Below are 18249 nucleotides of genomic sequence, written 5' to 3' on the forward strand. Positions count from 1 at the left end.
ATACATGGCATCCTACAGCTCAAACAGCCAAAGTGTGGACCACAGGATGGAATCTTAGGTTAAATAACTTTCCTGAGGTCACACAGCTTGTAGGTGATGGAGCTAGATAAAAACCAGGCTATAAGATGTTAATATCACCTTTCGACTTCCGCTCCTGGTCCATGTGAGAGACAGGCTGCTGAGATGAGCAGGAACCAGGCTGCGGAGAGCAACCTTCTGGCTTTGAACCAACAGAAAGAACTAGAGGATTTGCCAAAAGACTACCCCTTGAGCACCAGTGAAGATGAAGGGGACAACGATGGGGAAAGAAAGCATCAGAAGCTTCTGGAATCAATCAGTTCACTTAATAGAAAGGATAGGCAGAAATTGGCTGAGAGGTCTGAGGCTAGTCTGAAGGTGTCAGAGTTCAGTGTAAGTTCTGAAGGATCAGGAGAAAAGCTGGTCCTTTCAGATCTGCTTGAGCCTGTTAAAACTTCATCCTCATTGGCTGCTGTGAAAAAGCAGCTGAATCGAGTGAAATCGAAGAAGACTGTGGAGTTACCACTTCACAGAGAAGAGATTGAGCAGATCCACAGAGAAGTGGCATTCAATAAAAGCTCCCAAATCCTCTCCAAATGGGATCCTGTCGTTCTGAAGAACCGGCAAGCAGAGCAGCTGGTTTTTCCCCTGAGCAAGCCCCAATCAGTCTTTGCTCCCATTGAACATGTGGTCAGTGGCTGGAAAGCAGGAACTCCCCTGGAGCAGGAGATTTTTGATCTTCTCCATAAGAATAAGCAGCCTGTGACAGAGCCTTTACTGACTCCTGTGGAAAAGGCCTCTCTCAAAGCTATGAGCCTGGAAGAGGTAAAGATGCGCCGAGCAGAGCTTCAAAGGGCCCGGGCCCTGCAGTCCTACTATGAGGCCAGGGCTCGGAGAGAGAAGAGAATCAAAAGCAAAAAGTATCACAGAATTCTGAAGAAAGGAAAGGCCAAGCAAGCCTTAAAAGATTTTGAGAAGCTGCAGAAGGTCAATCCTGCTGCGGCACTGGAAGAACTAGAAAAACTTGACAAGGCCAGAATGATGGAGCGAATGAGCCTTAAGCACCAGAACAGTGGGAAATGGGCAAAATCAAAGGCAATTATGGCCAAATATGACCTGGAGGCTCGCCAGGCTATGCAGGAACAGCTGGCCAGGAACAAAGAGCTGATGCAGAAGGTCCAGGCGGCCTCTGAGGGTGAGGAAGAGGAGGAAGTCCAGGAGGAAGAGGAAGAACCTCTTGTCCCTGACATGGTGAATGGGGTGCAGATAAAGGCAAATGGACTGAACCCCTGGATGTTCCAGAATCACTTCATTGTTGCCAAAGAGGCTGAGGTCCAGAAAGACCTGGAAAATCCTGCTGAGCCTGAAGCCCAGGAGACTTCTGAAAGTGAGGAAGAAAGTGCAGTGGTGGAGGAAGAAACTCTCTTGAAAGAATTTGAGGAAAGGCGATCACTTAGACAGAAGTCTGAGCTCAACCACATGGCGGAGCCAGTGCACAGACATGTAACAAAGGATCCTAGCAGCCAGGAGGTTCTGTCCGAATTGAGGGCACTGTCTCAGAAACTCATCACAGAGAACCATCAGTCAGGGAAGCAAGAACTGAGTTCAGCGAGGACAGCTCAGAGAGAGGAACCTGCCAGGGAGGAAGAGGAGCCCATGTTGCTGCAGAGGCCAAAGAGAGCTCAGACTCTGGATGAGCTGGAGGAGCTGGGCAGAGAAGGGTGTGTTGAAAACAAGGAGCTTCCCAGAACTGCAGTGGAAGGCCTGCAGTTGGAGAAGAATCTAAGTAATCATATTGGCACCCCCAAGGAGAAGAAAAGGAAGGAGCAAATGATTGATCTCCAGAACCTCCTAACCACAAAATTGTCTTCCGTGAAGTCCTTGGCAGTTCCCACGACTGTACAGGAGTTGGAAGATGAAGAAGAGAGAGATCAAAGGCAGATGATAAAGGTAGCTTTTGCTGGGGATGATGCCATCAGAGACTTCTTGAAAGAGAAGAGGGAAGCTGTGGAGGCGAGTAAGCCAAAGGACCTGGACCTGACTCTGCCTGGCTGGGGCAAGTGGGGTGGTATGGGCCTGAAGCCCAGTGCCAAGAAGAGACGCCGGTTTCTCATTAAAGCCCCTGAGGGTCCTCCAAGGAAAGACAAGAATTTGCCAAACGTGATCATCAGTGAGAAGCGGAACATCCATGCAGCAGCTCATCAGGTGCAGGTGCTTTCACATCCATTCACACACCATCACCAATTTGAAAGGACCATCCAGACCCCCATAGGATCTACGTGGAACACCCAGAGGGCCTTCCAAAAGCTGACCATGTCCAAGGTTGTCACCAAGCCAGGCCATATCATTAAGCCTATCAAAGCAGAGGATGTGGGCTACCGATCTTCCTCAAGGTCGGACCTCTCTGTCGTACAAAGGAATCCAAAACGACTTTCCATACGTCACAAAAAACTTCTGGAGAATAACTGTGTGGATTGAATTGCTGAAGTAGTGACACCTTGGTGCCGGGAACCAATAGCCCCGACTGTTCCTCCACTGGCCTGGTTTTACTTAGAGCTGCAAGATGATTCCAAAACAAGCTTAGCACACCATGGGTGTAGTTAAGCCACATTTTAGAAATAAAGGCATTTTTATCTATTTAACTGGAAAAAAAAAAAGATGTTAATATCAGGGGCAAGTGAGTGTGGGTTATATGAGAACTCTCTGTACCACCATAATAACTTTTCAGTAAATGTTAAAGTAGTTAAAAAAATTTATTAAAAGAAGAAACACAGGTTGTCAAACTCTGTAGTTTACACTTTTAATCTCTGTGCCATGTTTAATCTCTGGAGCCCTAGCCCAAGTGATGCTCTGAGGAGCTGACAAATTCCTGTCTCCTAGGTCCCCAGAATGGGTCTCCTTCCTCCCCACAGACAAGCACTCCTTGTCCAGATTTTGCTTTGATTTTCTGGCTTCCTGTAGTATCCTTCCAATAAACTCCCTTTTCATTGTAATTAGACAGGATGGATTTCTATTACCTGCAACAGAACAGCAATTCACAAAGCCAGGCACTGTTCTAATTACTTTGTTTGTATTAATTCATTTGGCCTTCACAACAGCCCTATTAGGTAGGTATTAATATTATCCCCATTTTACAGGTGAAAACACTCAGGCACAAAGAAATTAAATGATTTTCTCAGGTCATACATCTCGGAAGTGGCAAACTTGTAATGTCTGGCTCCTGAGTCTGAGTGCTGGGTCTACCCTGCCCACTGTCCTCTCAGAAGAACTTTCAGGATACACAGGCACGGCCATGGTTTGCGGTTCCCAGAACTGGACTCTCCTGGGCTGGGTGCCTAGCCTTGCCCCATGTTGTTAAGAGCAGACTGTGGCTCCTCCTGGGCTTTTTCAGGAGGGTGTAACTCTCTGATCTCCAAATGTGCTGGCCATCTTCTGACGACCTGGGAACGGGTGCTCTCAGAGCACACAGAGGTGCATCTTTTGGAATTCTACATGTCACATGTAGTTCTGTAAACCAGTACCGCCCCCAGACTCAGCCCCATGACGGAGTCACATTTCCTCTTTAGGTATTACAATCTGATTTTGAAGTTGCCTCAAGAAAACCCAAATGGCTTCACCTGTAATTCCCACGAGGTTCTGAAAGCATACATGGACATGGGCCTCCTTTATCACCTATCTTTCCCTCATCAACTGTCTTTCCCTGGCAGGACTGCATTTTCCTTATTCTAATCAGAAAAGGACAAGGCTCAGAATGGGCTCCAGTCAACAAAAGCTATAGAATAAATACAGAAAACCCGTTCCCCAAGAGATGGTTATCATTTTTCATTTTCTTAAAAATCTCAAGGAAAATTTTCTAAGTGTTAACATAAGAAATTTTCTATGTATCCAAAATAAGAGAATGGAATGGTAAACATGTTGACAAAGTGTAATTTGAGTTAAAATGCTAATTCTGTAGTATTTTATCTAATTTTTACATTAACATTTAAATATATTTTTTCTAGGAATTCTCTAATGAAACTAGGAAATACAGAGAAAATGATGATTATCATTTGTTCAACATTCAGATTTTCATCTATGAACTAGCTAATTGGCAGTGATATTTGTGGGGTTCACATTGTTTCTTCTAATCAGTTTTTTGAATGTATCCCATGGGTGGATATTACGTATTTGGAACATAAATGCTATAAAAATTAATCCCCCTAGCAGTACAGCTGCTGCAACAGCAATAAGTGTGTGTCCTGGAAACGGCAGAGGGACTTCGTCAACATAAATCTGCAACAGAGAAAGCAAAGTCTTATATTTAAGTTTTCTGAGCTCAGCAATTCAAAACATTGAACTTGACATGATTCACACAATGGTGGAAACACTACTACTCATATAGCAATATTCTGTCCAGACCAATATCGATATTCAGCCTCCACAAACCTTAGAAACAGTCTCTTGGCAATCTGACAGGTAACAATGTGCAGAATTTACATAGGGAATAAGAATTCAATTTATATCCTGTATCTTTATCTTTCATCTTTTTTCTTCTTCTTAATCTTTTTTCCTACGCTTGGGCTTACTTGCTCTGTGGCATGTGGGATCTTCCCAGACCAGGGATCGAACCCGTGTCTCTTGCATTGGCAGGCAGATTCTTTACTACTGAGCCACCAGGAAAGCCCTATCATTTGTCTTTAATGGCAGAGGTGGTCAGACAGAGCACTTACACAGTAGGAAAACATTCTGTGTTCAGTCACAGAGGAAGAGGCAAAGTGCCATTGGAACATGGTGAAAGTGAAAGTGGCTCGGTCATGTCAGACTCTTTGCGACCCCATGGACTATACAGTCCATGGACTTTTCCAGGCCAGAATACTGGAGTGGGTAGCCTTTCCCTTCTCCAGGGGATCTTCCCAACCCAGGGATCAAACTGGGTCTCCTGCATTGCAGGCAGATTCTTTACCCGTTGAGCCACAAGGGAAGCCCAAGAATACTGGAATGGGTAGCCTATCCCTTCTCCAGTGGATCTTCCTGACCCAGGAATTGAATCGGGGTCTCCTGCATTGCAAGCTGATTCTTTACCAACTGAGCTATCAGGGAACATGGAACATGGTGAGAAGTGCCTGACTGCTTAGAGTAACCAGGGAATGTGCTTCCCGATCAGAATCTTGGAGAATAAGAGGAGGAGGAGAAGGTACATTCAAGGTAGAGGAAAGAAGCATGTGCTCTTCCAGACTACCATCTCTTCAGAAAATTCTCAGTATGAGTGACAACAGTGGGAAATTTCTGTATATTTAAAATGTTTCCTCTGCCTGAGAGAATAATTAATAAAAACAAGTTCCTAGAGGGGAGACAGGACACTGACAGAAGCAAGGATCTTTTCCTCTGAGACTAGAGGTAAGGATGGACGCCATGTATGCTACAGGTAGAAATGGGGGCATATGGAGGGTAAAATGGTTCAAGCTTACGTTTTCCCTGTGAAGTAAGAAGCAAGATTATCTTTTGAGGTAGGAAAGTAGAGATGAATGGAAATAGGATGTGGGAATGTGGGAAATGCCAGGACAAGATAAAGGATTAAAAAGCTGCTGTAGTGTATAGCTCAAGTTCAAGGTATGACCATCCTTCAGTGACCTAAGGGTATATATGTTTTTAAGAAGCAATCCTATAGCTATTAATTTTTAAAACACTTTTTTCAGGTTCTTTCTGTTCTACTTTTGATATTGCTATTCGGAGTTTTATTACCTTACTTTGTATAAATAGCCTCCATTCCATGCTGTCAATTCATGTTGACATAATAACATTGCCAGATTGATCTTTGTAAAACATTGGTCTATAAAACAATTTTTTTTTTTTTAAACACAGACTGCTTTATTTTCGAAAAAAAAGAATCTTGACCGTCTAGGTGAAGGTGAAAGTTGCTCAGTCATGTCTGACTTTTTGGACTCTACAATCCATGAAATTCTCCAGGCCAGAATATTGGAGTGGGTAGCCTATCCCTTCAGTGGATCTTCCCAATCCAAGAATTGAACTGGGGTCTCCTGCATTGCAGGTGGATTCTTTACCAACTGAGCTATGAGGAAGCCTTGACTATTTAGAAGTAGTACCAAAAAGGAGGTATTGAAAGCAACAGTATTTAAAAGGTGGCTCTGGCAAGTGGTGTGGAAAGCAGTGAGAAACTGCTTCTAATGTGAGAAGATAATTATCCTCGTGGTAATGGATCAGCTGGTTTAATCATGTCCTGTTGTACTTGGAGGCTCAGACTATGTACCCAGTGCTTCAGGAATTATTGGGGATTGAAGGAAATGGCAACCCACTCCAGTACTCTTGCTTGGAAAAAACACATGGATGGAGGAGCCTGGCGGGCTACAGTCCATGGGGTCGCGAAGAGTCAGACACAACTGAGCGACTTCACTTCATTTTTATAGAAAAATATTACCTATTGAATGTGATATACTACTTGTGGTTTTTGGAATGGTGCTCCAAGACAACAAAAGTCTTTCTTAAAAGGTGGCCCATCAGAGGAGGTTGAATAATTAGCTTTGTAAGATCTAAAGATCTAATCTGTTTGTGGTCTGTGAGGAAGACAATTGTGTGCTGCACGTAATTGCAAAAATGAGTCTGCTTTTCTCTAAAGAAAATACCAAAGTTAGGAAGACCAGAGGAAATAATCCATTGTAATCATAATCTTTTTTTTTCTTCTATCTCTCTGTTCTGCTTCCTCAGTGTCGGATAACTCCCTCCAAAGTCCTAACAGTCCTACGGCTTGATAGTAGCTCCTGAGGCTGCAAGCTTCCTTGTTCAATGTCATTAAGAAAGAGCAAGTTCACATCTCAGCACTTTGAGCAAAAGCACTGGGATTGCACAGTTGTAGATCATGTGCTCATTCCTAAACACTCCTTTTCAAAAATGTTTAATAGCTTCTCATTGCTGATAGGAATTTTCCAAAGTTCTCATTCTGACATTCAAGGTCTCCCACAATGGGACCCTAACCTACCCACTTTCATATATATAACTTTGCATTCCAACCAAATGGATCTACTATTGAAATGATTGCTTAATACCTCTCTGTATCTGTGTCTTTGCTGCTGTCATTCTTTCCACCCAGAATGCGTTCCTTACCCATTTCTACCTAAAACAAAATTTTAGTGACTTTACCAACTGGACAATATGAAAATTTCATTTCTTCAGTTAAGCTATATAATACATTTCTAGGGCTTCCCTTGTGGCTCAGCTGGTAAAGAATCCACCTGCAATGTGGGAGACCTGGGTTCAACCCCTGGGTTGGGAAGATCCCCTGAAGAAGGGAAAGGCTACCCATTCCAGTATTCTGGCCTAGAGAATTCCATGGACTGTATAGTCCATGGGGTTGCAAAGAATTGGACACCACTGAGCAACTTTCACTTTCACTTTTATACATTTCTGAGAGTGGAAACCCCAACGCCCCTGAAATCATGTATTCTCCAGCTAAATTTCTGTCTCTAAAGCTCTTGAAAACAGTTTTTCTTTAAATGCTTCCCTTCCAATCTTCTATGATTATCTAAATATTCCAGGACATGTTTTTAAAAAAGGTTGAACACCAGAATCACAGAAAAGTATGTTCTAGACACGATATCTTTTTATCATCAAAATACTTCAGTTTGTGCTTCTTTAACACAAATTGAAAGGATTCACTCATATTAGAGTGCAATTATCAAAACCAAGATATTAACTGTGAGACAATGCTACTTTCTAATCTACAGATCTTACTCAAATTTTGTCAGTGATTTCAATAATGTCCTTTATGGTGAGAAAAAAAGCCAAAATTTTGTTTTGCATTCCATTGTTTTAGGATACTTTCAAAAGCATGATTTAAGAAACTTTATCTTTTTCTATTGTTTTTTAATGATTCTCTTCCTTTATTAACTGTGCAATCACTTCCTATTTTTCTTTCTTTCATTTTTATAATTCTTCCTTCATTCCTGAAACTTTGTGTCTCTGCTGACTTGTCTTCTTAGCCTGAAGAACTTCCTTATGCATTTTTTTAGACAAGTTCTGCCTACAGTAGATTATTTTATTCTTCCTTCACCTGAAAATACCTTTATTTCCCTCTCATTCCTGAAGGATATTTTCACTAGATATAGAATTCTGGGTAGACAGTCCTTCCTCCCTACACTATGACTGTCCTCAGTACATTAAGGATGTTGTACAACTTTCTTCTTGCTTCTGTGGATTCCAGAATCTAATTCATTAGAGTTTTATCCTCCCGTATTATTGTGCTCTTCCATGAAACTGGGGCTGACCATGGGACAAAGAGGTGAGAACAAAGAGAAAAATAATGAGGATTTTCTCTTAGGCTCCTCATATGACAGGTACTTCTTTTTCTAGATCCTCTTTCTAGTGGGATGGATTTTCTCTCAGGATCTTAAGTGTCTACACTGATGCTTTGACCACCTATCTGGTGCAGACTCATTACTGAGGCAGGGCCAGGACAGAAAAAGGAAAAGGAGAGAGTTGAGAGCTTTTGTTTCTGATAATGTTGTATTGGTATTTGACAGTGAATGAGCCATTAACTAATTTAATTAAATCCTCATTCCTCTACAACCCCATAGGCAGCAGATACCATTATGCGAGTAAGCAAAAATGAGTCATTGAACATCAGAGGGTGATTTGAGGAGACGGACTTTGATTTCCAATTCTTTTGGATCTTGATGGCTTTGGGAGCATATAAGACTCTACTGTAACAATGCAAATAACCAAAGGGAAGATAATGCTGGAAACTAAAAAGTTACAGACCGTGGTCTCTGTGGGGAGATAGTCAAGGGGATCAGAAAACCTAGCTAAATATGGAAGGTGAAGAGGGAACAAAAACAAACACAGGCAATTATTGCAACTTTCCCAGCATCAACTGGTCCTGAGACCTTTTGAGGACCCTGACTTCACCCTTGCTGATGATGTCACCTCCAGTCTCCAGGACCCCCCATCTCTGAGCCTTGTCCATCATATACATTCTGTCATTTTTTTCTCTATAGTGTGTCCTGGACGGATGCCTGTCATATTACTTCCTCAGCCATCACCCCACTGGATACCTGTGCCTTCACTGTACCTGAAATTCTTCAACTAAGTTACAGAAAGAGACCCCCGGAACAACAGACACTCTGAAGTGAAAGAGCTCAGATCCCTGTGGAAAAAATACACCAGGCATTAGCAACATCGACATGTATGTTCCTTTAAGTAAAAATACACACTGGGGTTACTTTCCCTAACTGATCGTGCATAGAAAAATTCCCATCTCTTTTCTAAGCTTCTTGAGCATATACTTTATATAACAAAATAAAAATGGAAGGAGAAGGACAAGAATTTGAAACAGAGGGACTCTATAGCTGATACTTTTTTCTTTTTCTTTCTTCTTTTTTTGAAGAAAAGATATTCATTCTATTTTATTTATTTTCCCTACAGCTCTACTGAGGTATTATTGGAAAATAAAAATTATATACATTTAAGGTATACATGTGCTGGGGTTTTGGGGTAGATTTTTCTAAAATTGGAGTATAATTTCTTTTCAATGTTGTGTTAGTTTCTGCTGTACAGTAAATCAGCTATATATATCCCCTCCCTCTTGTATTTCCCTCTCTGCCCCCCTACCCATCCCACCCATCAAGGTCATCACAGAGCTCCTAGCTGAACTCCCTGTGCTATACAGCAGGTTCACAGACACATAAAGTCCTACAAGGCCTTGAGGAGCACTTTGGGCTAGTCCACATATATGGTTTTAATATGTCCCCTAACTTTTATTGGCTTTCACCACAATTACCTAGATTATATCAACCTGCTGTGCTCTTAGAGGCAGCTGGACCCAGAAGACATGTATCTGTGTGTGTCAAGGTGAAGAACAGTGAATCCGTTTCCACTAACTTTGGGAAACACCTTATCTGTTCCACCTTGATAATCCATTAGTCTTGTATTTCAGCTCAAAAAATGGTAAGTTAATGTTAAATTCAACATTAAGGTATCTAGAGAAATAACAGCATCAAGGGAAATGAAGGAAAGCCTCCACACACTTCTCAGATGCTATTTCCACCATTCATAGATAACTAAACTTTAAAAACAAAGACATAAAGGTCTTATCTAAACTCAAAATAGGGAGAATACAAATGTTGTCAACTTACTTTTATACTTAAGTTGAGGCCTAAAGGATTATACACTGGAACAGAAAGAATCGATTCTAAGTAGGCCTTCATTTTTTTAACGTTTTCTGGCACAGTGTGTCCTAAAATCACACCAAGTGTATTTTAAGCACATGTATGCTATTTTCTCATTCTGCATAAAGTTTCTTAAGTACATTAAGGTACAATGAAAGATTCCAGTCTATAACATGGCTACCTTCTTTCATAGTTTTAGTTCTTCTTGACTTGGTGGAGAATATATTTATGGGAAATTAGCCCTAGCGTATGACAGTGTATCTTCTCAGGGGCATCATCAAGAAGGACAAGATCTCTGACCACCTTAATCCAGACTGACCTTTCTTTCCTGCCTTATGCTCTTGACTAGTCCTGATCTGCCTACATTTTGGATATTTGGCAATGAAATAATTTCAGGACTACCTTAGCAGTTGGTAAATGATTTCCAGTAAGGTAGCAGAGAAATTCCACAATAAGATCACTAAATCTTTTCTAAAGGAAATGATCAGTTACTCCTGTTTTCTTATAATTCTTTCTAAAACTAGATATGTAGTGTAGAGGTTAGAGATTGCAGTGGTGTAATGGTACATGGGATCTAAAGGGGGAAAAAACCCTCTGATTGCAGCATCTGCCAATTTACAGGATGTGAATATTGTTTTCTAAATTAAATTTAAGTTGAAGTGTAGTTGATTTAAAATATTATGTTAGAAAAAATATTATGTTAGTTCCTAGTATATTGCAAAGTGATTCAGCATATATATATATATTCTTTTTCATATTCTTTTCTATTATAGGGTATAACAGGATATTGAATATAGTTTCTTGTGCTATACAATAAGACTTGTTTATTTATTTAGTTTATATATAGTAGTTTGTATCTGCTAATCCCAAACTCTTAATTTCTCCTTCTCCCACCCCTTTTCCCCTTTGGTAACCATAAATTTGTTTACTATGTCAATGAGTTTTCTTCTGTTTTGAAAATAAGTTCATTTGTAACATATTTCAGATTCCACATATAAGTGATATCATGTGATATTTATCTTTTTCTTACTTTGCTTAGTGTGATAATCACTAGGTCCATCTATGTTGCTGCAAATGGCATTATTTCATTCATTTTATGTCTGAGCAATAGTCCATCTATATATGTCTCTCTTTCTCTCTCTCTCTATGTCTATATATATATATATATATATATATATATATGTATCTCACATCTTCTTTATCCATTCATCTGTCCGCGGGCACTTAGGTTGCTTCCATGTCTTGGCTATTGCAAATAGTGCTGCTATGAACAGAGGGGTGCATGTATCTTTTTCAATTATAGTTCTGTTGGGATAGACACCCAGGAGTGGGATTGCTGGGTCATGTGACAGTTCTCTCTTTGGTTTTAAGAAACCTCTACACTGTTCTCCATAGTAATTGTACCAATTTACATTCCTACCAACAGCATAGGAGGGTTCCCTTTTTTCCATACAGGGTATGAATATCCTCTTCATGACTAACTTTAAGCAACTAGTGTGTAACAACCAGCATGCAAAATACTTGAATATTTAACAGTTGGCACTCAAAGAGAACAGGTTGCAGCAAACCATGGAAAAATGAGGATGTTAGTTAAAGCAAAATGTTTACTAATTCTCTTTGCTTAATTTTTCATTTCAAAAATTCATATGTGGGTCAGAGTACGACTCACAGAATATGAAATGTCTGGATATTTGGTCACATTTAGAAATTTCATTTAACTCCATTTATTGATGTATCAATCTATCTACCCATAAATCTCCTTAAAAGTACACATTCATGAACAAACACAAATGTGCAACAAAAAATTATCTATTTGAGGTAAAATTGAATTTTGGTAGATTTCATTTTACTTATTTAGAAATACTTCTGCATTATTTCAGTTATTTTATCATAAGCTATTTAATAAACTTTTCTTATATAATTAGAAGACAGATCCTATGGATAACCTGGCAACACCTTTTATATCTTCCTCCATACAAGCGATGAAAGGAGACGCCAGACCAACGTGTAGCACAAACTCAATCATTTTTGCTGCTAATCTAGATAATGGTCTGAATCCAGGTCACTGAAGTGATGATGAAATAAGTGTGAGACACAGACACAGAAAACAAACTTATGGTTAACAAGGGAAAAGGGGAAGAAGGGATAAACTAGGAGGCGGGGATTAACATAGATAAGCACTATTTACAAAACAGATCGTCATCAAGGACCTATTGTATAGCACAGGGAAATCTCAATATTTTGTAATAATTTATAAAGAGTAAAGAATTTGAAAAAGAATATATAAATATATGTACAACTGAATCGTTGCACTGTATTAAAAATAAGTATGAGATGATAGAAGTAGCATGGACACTGATATAATAACTGATTCAACTTCTTTTCCAAAGACCTCTTGATTATCTTTTGGGTGAAAAGGTTTTGTAAACCACTTCCCTAGGTAATAACAACAGTGTGTGTGCTGTGCTCAGTCGTATCTGACTCTTTGCAGCCCCATGGACTGTACCCCGCCAGGCTCCTCTGTCCATGGAATTTTCCAGGCAAGAATACTGGAGTGGGTTGCCATTTCCTGTTCCAGGGATTTTCCTGACCTGGGGCTTGAACCCACATCTCTTGCATCTCCTGCATTGGCAGGTGGATTCTTTACCACTGCGCAACCTGGGAAGCCCAATAACCACAGTACTTATAGCTGTAACAATTGTAGAAGAAAGCAAATCCTACTTAGGTTCCAGTTTTCCCTGTTATTCACTTCAGTCACAGTAACCAGGTATGGAGTTTCCACTGGGAAATTTCCATCTTCACTGTAAACTTGCAAAGAAACTGGATATTGTATAACTGGAAACTTAAAACGAGGAACCTAAAATGCAAATGCCAAGAATGAGTATAAATTTGGAAAATTCAATACTAATTTCATTTCCTGGAAAAGGATGAATAGAATTTGGCTATTCTAAATTAAGTGTGCTTCTGAGAGAATTTCTGCCTTCTCAGGTCATGAAAAAAAATCTGTCTTACAGTAGAATCAGTGTGAATTCCAAAAGTAATATGCAAACACTGTGGTAGCAAAACTTGTATCTTTCTGTTGACCTTTTTTTTCCCCATAGGAATTTGCTATGATGATTTTTTTTTACTAACCCATATCCCTTAAGGTACTGTATGAACTGTAAGGTACTGTATGAGGAGAGTGAAAAAGTTGGCTTAAAGCTCAACATTCAGAAAACAAAGATCATGGCATCTGGTCCCATCACTTCATGGCAAATACATGGAGAAATAGTGGAAACAGTGGCTGACTTTATTTTTTGGGGCTCCAAAATCACTGTAGATGATGATGGCAGCCATGAAATTAAAAGACGCTTACTCCTTGGAAGAAAAGTTATGACCAACCTAGACAGCATACTAAAAAGCAGACACATTACTTTGCCAACAAAGGTCCATCTAGTCAAGGCTATGGTTTTTCCAGTGGTCACGCATGGATGTGAGAGTTGGACTATAAGGAAAGCTGTATGAACTGGGTCTTCCCAAAGCCCTCTCCCTGCCAGTCATGATCTTTCCGTATTCTCATTAAACTCAGGCTCCAGAGTTGAAATCTAGCTCCATCACATATTAGTGATGTGATCTTTAGCAAATTACCGGGCTTCTCTGTGCCTCTAGTGAAACAAGACAAGTCATGGAGAAGACTTAGAGCAGTATATGGTAGAAGTAAATGCTCAAGAAATAGTGGAATTCAGCAAGCGTGGAGTTGTGGTGGTATATAATAGCAACCTTTGTAATTTATTGAATGCTGACTCTATGCCCAATATTACGGTGCATGATTTTATTTTTATATAAAAACAAAACAAATCACTTATAATAACATCATATGTAGTCTGACAAGGACTTTGAAACAGATCTACTTAAAAGTTATACCAAGTGCATAGGTTGAGTCAGCTAATGCAGACACCAACATCAGCCTGATACATGTCTGAATGCTTGGAGACTAACAGAGGAACTATTTGACGTAGAACCCACTCTCTTAACCAGCGTGTTATACTGTCTTCTAGTTCGTCACTACTACCTTGAGCTTCAAGTTTGATATTCCAGAGCCTGATACATATTATATACTCAATACTTTTTTGAATAAATCAATATTTACCACAATCTAGTGTAGTTTTTGACAGGTAATAAATTGCTATCATATAGATATATGCATGTGTGTACCTTTATAAGAACCTGTGAAATGAATAGGGCAATGCAAGTTTTATTCTCTTTTACAGATGAGGTTAATTACTATGTCTCAGTTCAGTTCATTTCAATTGCTCAGTTGTGTGTGACTCTTTGTGAGAGAATTACTATGTCTGGGAACATTTAAATTACAATCTTTTTAGCTTGATGTCATCTTTAATTCTATGTCACGATAAGACATCTACGTCTTGGGTTTCATGTTTAACCAAAATGCCCATTTCAAAATCTTATTAATACGAAAGCACTCTGTCTTCAGGAAATTAAAGATTATCTTACCTTTTCTCGACAATCTGAGAAAGCAACAGCGTATGAAAACTTCTGATCGTTGGTACAATTGCACTCCTTCCGAGTAGTTGCATTTGCACACTGTTTGAATTTACCAGATCTCTGCAAATAGAATTAAAATAGGTCGATGTGCTGGTTTTGGTGGCAGAATTTCTGCAGACTGAGTAAATAGGAAATAAATATTTGTTCCCTGAATGAATAAAACCTTGAGAAGGTCAAAGGGGAAAAATCCATTAATAATAAGGTAAAAGCACAGTATTTCTGAATTTTGTCTCCTTGCTTAGTAAGGAATCCAAGTATCACTCAGCTGCTTACCTCAGGGTTACCCTAGAGTCAACAGGCAGGGGACCAGAAAGCTTGTATCATTAAAAAAAATTATTTTATATTTGGTGCGCTGAGTCTTCCTTGCTGTGCACAGGTTTCCTCTGGTGGTGAGTGGGGGCTACTCTTTGTTGAGGTGCCCGGGCTTCCCATTGTGGTGGGTTCTCGCTATGGAGCACGGGCTGTAGGGTGGAGAGGCTTCGGTAGTTGTGGCTCCTGGGCTGTCGAGCGTGGGCTCAGTAGTTGTGGCACACAGGCTTAGCTGCTCTGTGGCATGTGGTATCCTCCCAGACCCGGGGTCGGTCTTGTGCCCCCTGCATTGGCAGGCAGTCCTATCCACTGTACCACCAGGGAAGTCCAGCCTGTGTCATTCTGAATGTAGTAATTAGGATGTTCACCTCCCTGTCCTTGGCTGCTCCCATCACTGGCATGGAAGCTGAGACCTAAGGGAGCAGACTTGATATGCCGTGCTGCAGACTGTGGATAGTCTTCAAGCGTATTGTTTTGTACTTGTCTCTTCTCATCGCAGTCACTAATGCTGTTAAAATCCCCACTGTAGCCATCCATGTGTTAATCATTTTTTCATTTGATCACTCTTTCCAGAGGTTAGTTTATTCATTTTGGCAAAGAACTGGCTTTTGATTTTGATAATCAACTCTATTTCTAAAAAAAGTTATTCTTCCTTCTTTTTATAAGATTACCATTCTTGTCCTCATTGCTTCTTTTCTTCTTCTATTGAGATAAAATTTATCATTTTCAAGTGTACAATGCAGTGGGCTTTAGTACATTCACAATGCTGTTCAGTCATTACCACTATTTCATTTCAGAACTTACTTGCTGCTTAGTTGGGTTCATTAAGCTCTTTGAATCTTTTGAACTGGTTTCACAATTATATTTTCAATTTTTGACATTCTTTTTTGTGTGTATGTGTATGATGTCTCTCTCCATTTTTTTCATCATTACAATAGTTCCTTGAATTGTTCTGAAATAATTATTATGCTTATTCTAAAGTTTGCTTGTATTTATGATACAGTTTTCTGAGGCACAGTTTTTTAAGTTGTTGAGATTATGCTTCTTTCTTATTGTAGAAGTTTTTTTTTCAAATATTTGTTGTTGATCATCATTGTTCAGTCACTCAGTCATGTTCAACTTTTTGTGACCCCATGGACTGCAGCACACTAGGCTTCCCTGTCCTTCACCATCTCCTGGAGTTTGCTCAAAGTCATGTCCATTGAGTCGATGATGGCATACAACCACCTCATCCTGTTTTTCCCTTCTCCTCCTGCCCTCCATCTTTCCCAGCATCAGGGTCTTTTCCAATGAGTCAGTTCTTTCTATCAGGCGGCCAAAGTATTGGAGTTTTAGCTTCAGCATCAGTCCTTCCAATGAATATACAGGGTTGATTTCCTTTAGGATTGACTGGTTTGATCTTGCTGTCCAAGGGACTCTCAAGAGTCTCTAACACCACAGTTTGAAAGCATTTGTCTGCTTATCCTTGGGAAGTCTAACTGCAAACTGTGTGTCTGGAATGATGTTACACATGATTCCTAGTAAGGGGATGGTGTCAGTGTAACACGAAGTTACAGCATCAGTCCAGATGCACTTTTCCCCCAGGTGGTATATTTTGAGGTGATCAGAGGCAGAATTACATACATTTTTAGTCTGCTCCACTAGGTGATGCTATTTAATTTGTATAGCTTTCAAAACTTGAAAGTGTTAGTGAAAGTGTTTGCCGCTCAGTCATGTGCCATTCTTTGTGGCCCCATGGACTGTATAGTTTTCAAAGCTTATTCTCCCCCATTAAAGATCCTCAAAGATGTCATGTTTATCTAGTTCACTGTTGTCTCTCTAGAAAATATCTATACAGTGTCTGATAACTCTGGAAATGCTGGAGTGTGAAATTAACATTTGTTGAATATAGAAAAGGTGCCCACCAAAATCTGTTATTTACTTATATGTAAATTAGATAATTTCCTATTCAACTCCTAAGAAAATCCAGAAGAAAAAAAAAGAAAACCCAAACTAAGGATTTCCATGTAAATATATTAAACTCATATTTCAATAGAGAAGGCTTGATTCTAGTGACATAACAGAGTTCATCTTTGGAAGAGACTAGAATTGAAGAATTCAGTATTTGAGTTGTTCATTGCCTGGAACAGAGTTTTTTACCCTGAAATTTAAGTTTCAACAAGTCAGCCTCATGTTGTGCATGTATGTGTGTGTGTGTTTGTGTGAGTGTGTGTAATAGGATGTGTATAAATGTGTATTATTAGCTTGTTGAACAATTTTTAAGCACTTCCTATGTCTGGTACTTTTCTGGGTACTAAAGATGTATGTGTGCCAAGTTGCTTCAGTCATGTCCTACTCTGAGACCCTATGGACTGTAGCCTGCCAGGCTCCTCTGTCCATGGGGATTCTCCAGGCAAAAATACTGGAGTGGGTTGCCATGCCCTCCTCCAGGGAATCTTCCCAATGCAGGGATTGAACCCATGTCTCTTACATCTCCTGCATTTGCAGGCAGGCTCTTTACCACTGAGCCACCTTCGAGGGACACTAAAGATAGCAGAGAGAATAAAACTGATTAACAATCCTCAATAATAACCCTGTCTTATGTAGCTTACCTTTTAATGAAATCTAATAAATAAATGGGTAAAATACGTAAAATTGTAAAAAGTGCAATGAAGAAAAATAAGGCAGGGAAGAGGGGCAAGGTTGGTATCAGTGGAGGTGGATGGTACAGTTTTAAATAGAGTGGTCAAGGAAGGCCTCACAGTGATGGCAACATTTAGGCAAAAACCTGAAGATGGTGATGAGATGTGCCATGTGATATCTGGCAGAAGTGCATTCCAGACAGAGGAAATTTTTGAAGCTTAAAGACCCTGAGGTGAAAATACATCTAGTATATTTGAAGAATAGCAAGGAGGCCAACATGGCCAGAACGGACTGACCTGGGGGGAATCAGGTCAGATGCAAATCCAAAGCTAAACCATGGAGGACCTTATAAATCATTGTAAGAATAAAGCTTTTATTCTGAATTAGATGGGGAGATGAAGAGTTTTGAACAAAAGGAACAACCATTTTCTGTCTTTGTGTGTGCATGTACATTCAAGAATGGATATGAATGTCTACGTGTCCATATATATACGCAGGTGTGTTTTTCTGGAGGGAGATTTCACAGGTATCTATGAGGTTCCCTTGGGCAGCCACCCCCTGATGCACTTTCCTTTTGAACCTAGTGGCTTCTCTCTGT

At 40.0% G+C, this 18249-nt stretch overlaps 2 protein-coding genes and 1 pseudogene across 4 annotated transcripts in view; 2 read left to right on the forward strand and 1 right to left on the reverse strand.

Moving 5' to 3' along the window:
• LOC113879725 (translation initiation factor IF-2-like) overlaps positions 1 to 18249 on the forward strand; it is a 77646-nt gene that overhangs the window by 41982 nt on the left and 17415 nt on the right. Inside the window, exon 3 of one of the 2 annotated variants that reach the window (XM_027521453.1) lies at positions 9006 to 9193. The gene's annotated coding sequence lies outside the window, so the exon portion shown is untranslated. Of the gene's footprint in view, positions 1 to 9005; positions 10862 to 18249 lie in introns of those variants that run through there. The other variant, XM_027521452.1, reaches the window with a different exon arrangement.
• Positions 4 to 2655, forward strand: LOC113879724 (annotated as a pseudogene). Its single transcript, XR_003507438.1, has one exon. The product of XR_003507438.1 is annotated as a U3 small nucleolar RNA-associated protein 14 homolog A pseudogene (transcript).
• CATSPERB (cation channel sperm associated auxiliary subunit beta) overlaps positions 4072 to 18249 on the reverse strand; it is a 120761-nt gene continuing 106583 nt past the window's right edge. Inside the window, 5 exon segments of the mRNA XM_027521193.1 lie at positions 4072 to 4290; positions 9080 to 9154; positions 10143 to 10243; positions 12897 to 13032; positions 14670 to 14780. Of these exon segments, the coding sequence (XP_027376994.1) occupies positions 4072 to 4290; positions 9080 to 9154; positions 10143 to 10243; positions 12897 to 13032; positions 14670 to 14780 (642 nt within the window).

The sequence above is a fragment of the Bos indicus x Bos taurus genome, chromosome 21, assembly GCF_003369695.1.
Source record: "Bos indicus x Bos taurus breed Angus x Brahman F1 hybrid chromosome 21, Bos_hybrid_MaternalHap_v2.0, whole genome shotgun sequence".
Lineage (NCBI taxonomy): Eukaryota > Metazoa > Chordata > Mammalia > Artiodactyla > Bovidae > Bos > Bos indicus x Bos taurus.